Here is a 13,174-nt window from a genome sequence, read left to right on the forward strand (position 1 = left end):
ATTATTATTATTATTATTATTATTATTATTATTATTATTATTATTATTATTATTATTATTATTATTATTATTATTATTATTATTATTATTATTATTATTATTATTATTATTATTATTATTATTATTATTATTATTATTATTATTATTATTATTATTATTATTATTATTATTATTATTATTATTATTATTATTATTATTATTATTATTATTATTATTATTATTATTATTATTATTATTATTATTATTATTATTATTATTATTATTATTATTATTATTATTATTATTATTATTATTATTATTATTATTATTATTATTATTATTATTATTATTATTATTATTATTATTATTATTATTATTATTATTATTACTGCAAATTACAGTATTACAAATTATTTTCATAATTTTTATTTTAAAAATACAAAAGTTCTTGTGCTTCAGCTGTTTTTCTTGTCTTCTGGATTTAAAAGAATTTTTTTTGGCCGGTTGCCATTCTTGGTGGTAATCCTACTTACTAGCTTTTAACTGAAACAGGTAATGGGAAATATTGTTTTAAATATTCTCTACGTGGCGATTATACGTCGATTTATTTTATGATTTTACGATAACAGTCAATTTAAAATATCGAAGGGCCTTGAAAGTAATTTTACATTTGATGTAGTAAAAATCTTTAGCAGAAATTTAAACACAGAAACTAATAAATCTGTCAAAAGTTACATTAAAAAACAAAACTAACAACGAACAAATATTTTATAAGAGTTTAACGTCTTTTCATTATTTCCTAATTTACTTAATTAAATTATAATTTTCATTATCCCATCTAATCAAATGATGTACCTTACGAAAAATATTTTAAAGACTTAAAAAATTTCAGGGAAATGATTTCTTCAAAAATATAAAACACAGGAATTTAAAAGGTATAGTGAAACAATCACATACATTTCATCCAGTTTTCCTTTAATTCATATTTTTGGAGATAAAATATTATATTATTGCTGAAATTCGATAGCTGGAATATGAAATAGAAACCGTATGAATTTCACTCTACTCTAAAGCTGATCACACGCGAAGAAAAGGTGTCCTTTCAATCCACATGTGAAACTCAAATAATTTCTTTAGATACTCATAGGATCTTCACACAAAACATTTTCTTGCAGAATGAATTAGAAACAAGAAAACAGATTTCTATTTTAATTTTTATAATTTGTCGTAATAAAAGCGATAATCTTATTTTGTTAAATACTCGTGAAAATCTACTTAAATCTTACTAAATTTATATTTGTCTTTCTTTTTAATTTCAATGTTATTTTCTTTAAATTCAAAGTTATTTTATGAGGACAGAATTTTTAAAATTCATTTAAGTCTTTTTTTAATAGGGATAAAATATATGAAAAAATTAGTGTTCACTGGCTATAACTAATTTTAGACTTAAGGGGATTTCTTTTTCCCGTTTTTAAGCTAAATTTTACAACTACTGAGAAAAAGAATTTCTATATTTTATTTTAAATATATATATATATATATATATATATATTATACCTAGAACAAAATTAACAAAATATATAATTTTATAAACAAATAAATCAGATGATATCTAACAACAGATGCTCTTTGATGATTTTTTTATTCATGATTCTAGTCCCAGTTAAAATATTATTACTTCAAATTGGATTTCAAGGGTCATATTATGTTATTATGTAAGGGTTATTATGTTATTTGTCGCTGGTACTATATGATTCTTTATCATAAAAGATCTTATAATAAATGTAAACGCATCAAAGCCGTTCATGCTTCAAAAATACTATTTATCCATATACTTCACAACTTCTCTGTTAAACATTAAATGTTCAATCCTTCAAATGTCTAATCGTTCATGTTCTTAAAATGAATAAGGTCGTCCGAACGTACTATTAAATTACACTGGTCTACAAAAATCTACATCAAATCAATCGAATTATTCTTCTCTATCTGATTTTGCAGCTGAAAATTCCAAAATAACTGAAAACAGTTATAACACGAATAGTTATTTTTTGTTATGATGTATACTCATATAAATACTGATGTCTACTCATATAAAATATCAAAAATTATAAAGCAGAGTTTCGAATCACGTTTTTTAATGCCAAGCCCAAGAATATTTACTAAATTTATTTAGGATTTGGTTGAAACTGGGTGATAAAGAAATATTTTCAATTGTGGAAATTAGTCTGTCAGACATTGCATATTGTATATGTACAAGAATACTTATAGGTAAAAGGTTATGGCTGTAAAATAAATGATTTTGATAGACTCGTTTGAGCAAAGTTATAGAGCTTACTAATTACAAGAAGATTTTCTTTTTATCTTATAAAAAATACCAGTAAATGTACCTTTTTATATTTGATTTCACCTAATTGTGTAAAATGATCTCTTAAATGTCTGTATTCACTTATCAATGACTGCCTTTGTAAAACTTTTCTTTTATCCTAACGTGATGTGCAGCGGAAGAAGAAGAAAGAATATTGTCGAGTTCAACAAGAGAACAATATTTTGATGACGAAAATTTCTATATATATATATATATATATATATATATATATATTTTATGAAACCTCTTTGAAGGCTCATTAATATATGACCTTCAAATCTCCTCAACATTGTCATTTAAAATGTTTTTATTTAATTGTAATCGAAATGGTCAACCGTTTTATATCATGCGTTTCTTTCAGAAACTGAATAGAATAAGCTTCTTGTTTCCATTGTGGAGGAAAAGAGCTTTTAGACTATATTTAGATAAATCAATAAAAAGGCGCCATTCTGTAAGTATATTGTTTATTTTACTTCAGTCATTAATTTATTGTTGTCAAAGCATATACAAAAAGAACCCTCCATTTCATAAAGCAATAAAATAGCAGCATTTCTTTTTCTAAACGAAGTAGTGCTGTCCTATCTTCCAACAGGTTTCACTCTTGCAATCAAGAGCCCTGAGCAGTTCATCATGATAGGTCGAAGTCAAGCAAAAAATCATTTAATTCGTTTTATAAATAAGATGGGATTCACTGGATACCTGAAATATGAGATCACAAGTGTTCTCAAAATGATCTTCATTTTCATGAATTTGTATATCATTTGACTAACCACAGAAATGTTAATATCCATGTCGGACTCTATGCCTATGTCGTTAATACCCGCTTCTATGTCGAAGTTGGTTTTTGTAAACCTTCTCCATAAGGAACCGGTCTATGAACAAATGGCACATTTCGATATTAAATTTTTTTATTCTATTTTATTTTTGATAGTCTTATGTATTCGAAAAACAAAAAAGTAATCAACAAAATAAATCGGAGGCTCAAGTCACGGCTAAAGGTCACGTGTCCTTCATCCAGTGAACTAGAATCAAATTACACCTTACGAAACCTAGATGAGGAACCCAGTTTTTGTCTTGAGGCCCAATTTTATTAGTAAATAATAGAAATATTGACCTTTTTCTCTTCTTTGTAATATTACCTAGTGAATTTAATACAAAGTGTCTACAAATATAAAAAAAAATTATCTGATAAATTTTCATAATATGTGAAGTGAATCTTGATATTTTGAAAGCAAATTGTACATAACAAAACAGAACTATAGTGAAAAGGCTGTCTTTTTATTGATATTAAGTATAAACAAAGGCAATACTCCTGTACCCAACCACTAGCCTGCAGAATTGTGAACTGCACCATAATGAAAGTCCTAAATTATAGAAGAGAGTGACAATTAATTATAGGGTAATATAAAAATCTAGGACTATTTAAGTTAATATTTAAATAAAAGCAAAATCGATGATAAATATGATAATTTGGTAAGTGTTACCGATAACCTGTCTTACTTTTCGCATGTAGCGATAAAATAAATTTCCTTTTTTTTCATTATAAGGACTTCAATCAACTATTATCATCTTTAATTTTGTTTCAGGTTTCCATATGTTTTCGGTGAGGCATTTTGTCTTCTACGAGGATTAGCTGCTGAAACGTCTGCAAATGCAACCGTGTTAACGATAACTGCTTTCACTGTAGAGCGATATGTAGCCATTTGTCATCCATTTCTTGCTCACACAATGTCTAAACTTTCTCGAGCTTTTCGATTAATTCTTTTCATCTGGGTAATAGCACTAGCTTTTGCTATACCACAGGTAATCTTTAAAGTTATAACTGCAATTTTATTTTATTTTTTTGTATTTAAACAACTAAACTTCATTCTATACCAATTATTTTATTTTCTAATGTATACAAAACACGAAAATCTTTGTTTGAAAACATTATACTTTATTGAAACACGTTTCCAGTGAGAAATGCCTACTTAATACATTTTTTCTAGGTACAATACTAAGTAATTAAATAAAAATATTATTACTCATCTCTTGTAATACATAAAGGGATGTAGAAATAACGTTTCTGATTTTAATGATTCGTGACAGTTTTTCTTAAAGAAGAAGCCTCTGAACTCTTTTAGAGAATACTTAATAGGCTATCAGAGAATTTTTAAGTGCCACAAAAGTTATATTTACCTTCTGACAATTATATCAATCAATAAAACTTTCCTCTGAAAATGATAGATTTTCTCTATTTATGCTCTCCCATTTTCCAAATTCGGCGTAAAAACAAGTATTACATCTGTATTTGCAAAAACTAGTTTTCCTAATAACTTAAGTCTTGTAAAATTAAGTTTCGTGTACCAAGCTATAGCCCTATTTCTCCTTCTGTGGTACTTTGTAATCTGATAGATTAGTTAACTGAAGACGCGTAGTATCTTTAAAAAACTCCCTATGGCACTAAAACAGTGCGTAGCCTGTACTATAAGCCTGTAAAGTAAAAATGTGCTAATTTCTACAGCGTAATGTGCGCGTGCGTGCGTCTGTGTGTGTATACATGTAGGATTATTTTGCATGTAGGTTTTATTTTGTACAAGTAATACAATTTAACAGACGACATTTTTTTATGGTTAAGTGTGTGTGTGTGTGTGTGTGTGCGTACACACACGGGTGTGTGTGTTTAAACCATACCATGCACTCAAAATAATAATACAGATTTTAAGTATTGGAATAGAAAAATTAGTTGTTGATTCAGAAACACCTTAGAAAAAAATACATTTCAAACGTGTAAAGCTTATACATTTTTCTTTAGTGACTGAAAGTTTGAATACATCTCTCACAAAACCTGCTCATAAATAAATTTTTCTAAACAAAAGTTTGGTGGTAGATTTTGATTATAAAGAGTAAAATCATACACAATTAGTGTAAACATAATGGGCTAGCTCATAAATTTAACAATGTCTTTTATTGCTATAATAGGATAAGAACTATGTAAAAAATCAACGCCGTCTAGAAGACTATCTTGAGCCAAAAAACATACTCAAAGAGAAGTACTTTGAAAATAAAAGTCCCATTGCAATTTGTGTATCCTTACGTTTTGTACGGATGTGAGATCTGATCACATTCCAAGGAGCCATCCCGTAAGTTAAGAATTTCTCAATTTTAATTGATAGGAATTATGTTAGGAGTAACGAAGTGTCAGAAGAAAAACACCAATCAGATTCAACTTAAATTTGGGAAAACTAGATTGATTTGGAAGCTGAAATTCGTAGCTAAAATGGAAATGGTTGGGTAATATTGGTAGAAAATAGAAGGACAAAAAAGGGCAAAGATATGTTCATAATGGATTTCTAAAAATTATAAGAGACAGAGGCAGATAACAAGGTAGAGAGAATCGATGGTAGAATTTCATATACAAATATGACAGTATGAAATAACAGTCTGGAAATAACCCGCGGATACCCCCCTCGATTCCTAAACCCGTACTTGCGGAAGGCGGGCAGCCAATAACTGGCCAGTTCGGTCAGTTTGTGACTCTTTTAGAACGGAAAGGACAGCTCGCTATGTTTCGGAGTGGATTTGACTTCTCGCAGACGAGCTAAGGAGACGAAAGACTTATTTTTTTGTAGTATAAATAATAAAGAAATTGTCTGGTAGGGTCTGAAAACCTGAAATTGCTTTTCGTCAGCATTATTGTACTGAACAAAAGTCTCTCCAGAAGTTAAGACGTGGATCCTTTCGCTTTCAAAATCTAAGCTCACAGAAAAAAATGATGGACTTTTGCAAATGTCCATCAAAACGTTTGCAAAAATGGCGATTTCACCACTTCCGGTGAAGAGCTCCAAATAAAAAAAAAAACAACTAAAAGAATGATAAATAGAGTTAAAGAGGATTACTGATGTAAATTTAATAGTCTCCCCAAATATGAACACCTTAAATTTATTCATAGAGTATTACTGATTGCAGGAACCTTTTAAATTGAATCGAGGAGTGACCGAAGAATTAGCTGAACAAGTATACTACTTGTTCAGCTTGTTTCATGTAATCGTTTAATAGCCAATAATATAGTACCAATTTAAAGAATATTTTTTATTCCTTATTATATTCTTTATTATTTATATCTATAATTTTCTTTATTTCTTTAATATTATTTATTAATATTGTTTATTTTAGAATTTAAAAAAATATTGGTGTACGACTTAAGATATTCGTTTCATAGGTGGTGTAATTAAGCGTTGTCCTTAGATAGTGTTATATTTTTTGTTGCTTTGCTTTTTTAGATAATTTACCTTTTTTGTGGATTTTATTTAGGAAATGGCATTTTTGTATCTCCATAACATTTAATTATAATTTTCATTTAATATACAATTTTTTCTGATTATTTTCCTCCTTATATAATTTTTTCTCTTTAAGTTACTATTATTTACATATATATATCTGTATCTACAAAGCAACTTGTGACTGACAAACTGACTGATTCATCAACGCCAAGCAAAATACTACTGAAGATAAATTGATGAAAGTTTGTGTACATGTTCTTACGGTGTAAGTGCACAGTAAGAAAGAATTTTTTGAAATTCCGAGTTTAAAGGGTTAAATGGAATAACAATGAAATTTACTACTTTTTTTTTAATTTCTCGGTAACAAAAAAATATATCAACTTGATTGATGTCTTCATGTGAATATCTTAAAACCAATTTCTAAACTTTCTGAATATCGAACGAAGTGGGTGAAGAAATATAAAAAATTTGAACAATGATTGTAAATTTCCCCTTTTAAGACTATAATAAACGAGATATTCAGTAGATTTGGGCTTACAAAACCTTCAATACTTCCAAATAATTCAGATAAATATCTAAAAATCATTTTCGGTTTTTTAATTTAATTTCTCAATTTTTAAGGAGTACAGCACGGCGGCTTAATCAGAACTGTCTCTACCACTAATACTGTATTTTTTTGAAATACTTTTCTTTTTGATGTTTTTTTTAGGTTTTTTCTATGGGCAGTTTTAGAATTATTTTAATACTGATATTTTTTGTTTCTGGTGGTTTATTGTGTTCTTAAGTTAAAGCATTTTTTTTGATAGATTTATTTTAAAAATATTTTATGTAATTTTTTTAGTCTGAATTGTTAAATTTAGTTAAAGATTAACGCGAAAATGGATAGTCTAACCTTTAGACATTTTACAGTAAATATTTGTTATTCATACAATGAAAATGTTTTTTTTTTTTTTTTTTTTTTTTTTTTAAATAAGTATTATGAATAAAGTAATTTAATCACTTTAAGCTTCTTAGAAGCTCCCTTATTTTTATTCTTTTAACTGGATTATTTTATTTAAATCTTCTTAACAGTGAAATGTTTTTGTGTAGCTTCATATAATATATTAATTATTTCTGTTGAGTTATTATCATTTTTCTTAAATCTAGATTGGAATTAAGTGTAAATTTATTTCTTTACTCTTTAGTTAAGGAAGATCAAATGTAATATCAAAAATTTTTCTTTGCGAAATAAATTTTACGGCCTAAAATACTACTGCCTTTATTAAACTCTTCATTGTAATATCTCTATTTTTTCAGTCCTGAAGAATTACTTCTAGTATTAAAATTAATGATGATAATATCCTTTCTGAAATATTTATTATTTTTCTTAAAAATATTGGTATAATGATTGAAATTTTAATATTAAAGATTAAATTAATTTTTGTAATTAAGATCAAGTTTGTTGAAAACGATTCTGTGTTGGTGATGCTTTGGAAAATTCACGTTAAAAATTAATTTTTCCTCATGTTATTGGTATTTTATTTGTAAATTGTTATTGTTAATATTAGTTTAGTGAATACGATTACAGTTAATTATAATATTTTAATTATCTTTTTAACATTTCTTTATCTTTTGGTTGGGACCCGTTTGCGCTTTAAAAAAATATTTTATATTCATCGTAAGTAGATTGTTCGTTAACTTTAAATATAATCAGAGTTTTTCTTCAATGAGTCAAAAAAGATTTATATTCGGGTTGAACTATATATGGTTTTTATTATAATATTTAGCATTTATAAAATCAGTATATTGATGTTATTTTAATAGTGCTAATAATTATTAATATACTCATTGAAGTAGATAATTGAATAAAAGTGCCACCTCTTACTCAATTACAAGTAATTGAATCGTCATCTGATGTGATCCACCCATGAACATTTATATCTATTGAAGTAATGTAGATGCAATAACATGATGATTATTTGATGATAAAAATTTATTTGATAAAAAAAAAAAGGTACCATATCTATGTTACTATGAAATGGTCTGTCATGTTACTATGTAATGTGTCTATGATGTACCCAAGTCCCTGAAGACATAAAAATAATGGTATTTAGGAGTGAAGCTTTTATCAGGTTGAATAGTTTATTTAATTCTGGTGGTCAGTTTATTCTAATTTCAATTGATGGTGATAAACTTAAATGAAAAATATTTTAAAAAATATTACTTGTGAAACAATAATAATATTATTTTTATTTTTTAAGTGATTTTACTTCAATTGTGCAGTGTTAATTGGAGTGTTAATTTGTGCAACACCTTGGAGTGTTAATTTTCATGTTACCTATATTGTTCGTACAACTATTATTATTTTTTTTTTTGTATTCATTTAAGTGTACCTATTAGTAAAAATTATATAAATTTATAAAACTAGAGTCCATTATCTCTTTTGTTACTAATCAGTAGGATTAAAATAATTGATTCTGTTAGCATGTATTTGTATTAACAATAAAAGACCTGCAATTATAATATTACCAGTTAATAGAACTGATAATCAGATTTGTGGAAAAATGTTAGCAGTTGCTTCAATTAAAATTATTATTGATGTTATTCCTTTCGGTAAAAAACGTTTAAATATTTAATTTGTGAAGCGACCGTGTTTCTATCAAATGGTGACTATAATTTATTCACATTAACAATGCAATGAAACTGAAATAATTACGAGTAAATAATATTTTTCTGGTAAATACATGTGGTAAAAATCCTGTAATTTTTTTTATTGTAATTAATATGAAAAGTGATGATAATAAAATTAATATTTCTTCATGGTGAATAATCGAGCTGAATTATGAAGTTAATTTCTTTTTCTATTACTTTAATTATTTTTTCATCATGATTTTTTTATACAAAATCATTAAGGTAAAATTATTAATGATGATTCAAATACATTCAATTTACTTGAAGAATAGATATTGCTGGATCAAATGTAGATTGAAAATAAACTGTTTATAACTTTCAGTTACTTGATTCTTTTATTAATTTTTGTTTGATTTTTATTTCTATTCGGACAAATAATTTTTTTATTGTAAATATTATGTTTATTGTAATATTTAATATAAGATTTCATATTATTGATGATGTTGTGTCATAGACACAAATGTTTCTTATGTAATTTGTAATTGAGAAATAAATATTTTTGTTTTTAACTCTTCTTTCTTCGTTAAAAATATTCAATACTTCTTATATTCTGATTTAAGAAGCCATTACTTTCAGTCACCTTTCATTTTGAAATAGCTGTTGAGTAGTGAATTTATTCATTTGTTGAATGTTTTTATATTTAATTTTTTTGTTGCATTCGGTGTAAATTTGTGATTTATTCCTAAAATTTTCAAGAATTGTTCAAAAGATAATGCTGGCTTATTAATTATGATTCTAATGTACTGTAATCATCCTGCTACTACACCTATGCTGCTTCAATAGATGGAATGGTTCATGAGTGAATCGATTCAATTACTTGTAATTGAGTAGGAAATGGAACTTTTTTCAGTCATACTCAAAATGAAAATGATTAGTTTCACCTAAAATAAAAAAAGAAGAATATAAAAAGCACAGAAATGAAAAATGAAATCTTTAATAAAAATTTAATTAAATGTTTCACAAAACAAATGTAGTAATAAAAATGTTCTTACATGCCACAGTGAACATGTAAATATTTACCCTTGTATGCCCCGCATCATATATGTACGAATGAGTTTCAATGATTGCTATAAAAGGATTGCCATACTTTTCTCTAGCAGATAAGCAAGTCAGTCATAGTTACCTACAGACAGTTAGATACAGTTGTTTCCAATATTTTACTTACTCTGTGATTATCTGATTTGAAAATATTTTTATTGTGTTACTTTTTGAAATTGAAGTTCTAATGTCGACATGCGTATCTCAAACGAAACTTTTTCTCTTATATACCTACTTACTTACGTACGTTGTTTAATTTAATTTGATTCAATTTATTTGACATAAAATATAAATCAACATGGACAAGTGCAATGACAATAGAAAGACATATCTTAATAGAGCAATGACAGACAAAATATCATCGGTTAAAAACCCTGTAGCTTCGAAGGCTACTTCAGAATAAGAAATTGGGGTGAGTCAAGATCTTTTTCTACTAAAATTTGAAAAGTTGAAAGAAAGTATGATTTTGAGTACATTGATATTGGATTTACTTTCACGTATGTAAAAATGAGAAATGCCTCAATGTGTAGTCTTCTTTGAAATTCTTCAAACAAAGCATTAAACCCTCATTATTTAAACAGCACTTTAGTACTAAACATTTAATTTCAATTATGTCATTCTTTACGGGCACTACTCAAAAAGTAGTTTAGGCATCTTTCTTAGTGAGCTTAAGAATTGCAATGCGTGGAAAAGCTCATACAACTGGTGAAGAGAGCTATTGTTACCTGCTGCAAAAGATATGGTGACATAGATATGATAATGGGTGAATTGTTAGATAAACAACTAAACATGATACCACTAAGATATGATACTATGCATTGCATTGAATGGCATTATACGTTTAAGAGAACTTTACAGCTCAAGTCAAAAATAATAATTTTTTCACCTTGAACTTGATGGGAGCACAGATGCAAGAAACCATGCCCAACTTATGGTTTACATGTGGTATGTAATTCAAAGTACAATTAAAGAAAATTACTTATTTTGTGATGAGATATCAACACAAATTACCACTGATGAAATATTCAAAAAGCTGTGTGACTTCTTTGCAGAAAATATTTTTGTTTGGAAGTAGGCTTCTCTTCTGAAGTTGCTCAAGCTATGACAGGAAAGTATGGAATTGTTGCTACCAAAGTAAAGTCAGTTACCGAAAATTGTACCCTCACTCATTGCAGAAACCACAGAGAAGCTTCAACTTCAAGATGCCTTCAGGCATCCTGTTCTACAGGAGTATATTGTGGACAATGTTCTCCAAGAAGCTGATAAGGTAGTCAGTTTTACTAAATCTCTCACTCTCAACTCTAGTATATTTTTGAAACTGTATTCTGAAATGGGCAGTGATTAAACTTAATGATTGCTAAACACAGAGGTGAGATACTAAGCAGGTTAATTGAACTAAATTCAGAGGTTCAAATTTTCTAATGGTTATTGATTTTTAACTATGTGATTGATTGACAGACAAGTTGTGGATCTGTAGATTCTCCAAGTCTGCAACTGTGTGGTAGAGTCCCTAAGAACTAATATCAGATTTATGCCATTAGGAGACTCAGAAAAGAGGTGGTAGGAAAACAGCAGGATACCAAACATCGATTACCAATGAGGTTGAAGTCTGAAAAGGCGATTCACCTTTTCAGACTCAGAGAAGACATTTTCTTTTTTTTTTTACAAAGACATTCTATAGATTGTAAGAAGCCCATCTCATTGGAAAATCAACATATTTATATCTTTAAAGAATGGTCTGCAGTAGGAATTGTAATGCTATCTATGTAACTTTTCAAAGAACATATTGTGATATTATTTATCTTCTTTGCATGACTGCTATTTACACTCAGAGTAATATCCCCATCAAAATAAATAAGGCGCATTATATTTAATTACAATTATGAATTTAGGTGCATTTCCTTTATCAATTCATATTAAACAAGTAAACAAATAAGATATTAATGTTATTTATGATTAATATCTCATAATTCTTTGTTATCTATTTAACATAGATATCAAAGTATATCTTATATACACAGACATACAGATATGAAAGTAGAGAATGAACGAGTTGTTGAAAAGAATTTGTTACCAATTTAAAAAAAATTATACTTGAACTGCATTCAAATCTTAAATTTCTACTTAGAATTGACAGTTTTCTGGTTTTTTGCATTGCTTTTTTTTAACTTCAAAACAATGGAATTTCAAATGAGATAAAAGGTGGTTTTAGAAATGGTCTAATATTTTAAATAGATAAATTAAGATCTACGAATTAAAGATTGTTTATATAGAATTAAAAGATATTTATATAATATACTCGAAAATAATACATGAACTTAATTCTTAGTTACGATTAAATAAATAACTTACTGAATGTTAAATGAATAATTTTTAAAGAAAAAGTAATCTTAAAGTTAAAAATTATCACTAACTTGAGAAAATCTTGTATTATAATCTTGTAATCTTGTATTTTGTTTGAAAAATATACGAATTTATTCAAAATCTACATATTTGCATGAAATGAGTACTTAATTGAAAAAAATAAATAAGGCGTAATTTACAAGATAAGATTTTAAAAATTTTAATTTTTCAACATTTTCAACAATAAATAAAGAAACCTTTATGACAAAAGATGTAGCCAAAATTATGACAAAGTTCTTGTCAAAATATATTTGAAGTGAGACAATGAAAAGAAATTTGATTAATTGAAGTTGGAAATGGCATTTATATTTTTTTAATAATGAGTTATGTTTATTAATAAAAAAATATAAAAAAACATAGATTTTTAATCACACTGTTAAAAACTGTATTTTTTATGGTAACCTTTTCTTTAATATGCATCTTGAAGTTCAAAAGAATAGAGAAAGGGTTCACTGAA

The 13,174-nt window shown here is 26.7% G+C and overlaps 1 protein-coding gene across 1 annotated transcript in view; it reads left to right on the forward strand.

The window, feature by feature from the left end:
* The window catches only part of LOC142317767 (pyrokinin-1 receptor-like), a 173,583-nt gene that overhangs the window by 77,806 nt on the left and 82,603 nt on the right, over positions 1-13,174 (forward strand). The window contains exon 2 of the mRNA XM_075354317.1: positions 3,931-4,147. Coding sequence (XP_075210432.1) covers positions 3,931-4,147 — 217 coding nt within the window. The remainder of the gene's footprint in view (positions 1-3,930; positions 4,148-13,174) is intronic.

Source organism: Lycorma delicatula, chromosome 1 (assembly GCF_047948215.1).
Source record: "Lycorma delicatula isolate Av1 chromosome 1, ASM4794821v1, whole genome shotgun sequence".
Taxonomy (NCBI): domain Eukaryota; kingdom Metazoa; phylum Arthropoda; class Insecta; order Hemiptera; family Fulgoridae; genus Lycorma; species Lycorma delicatula.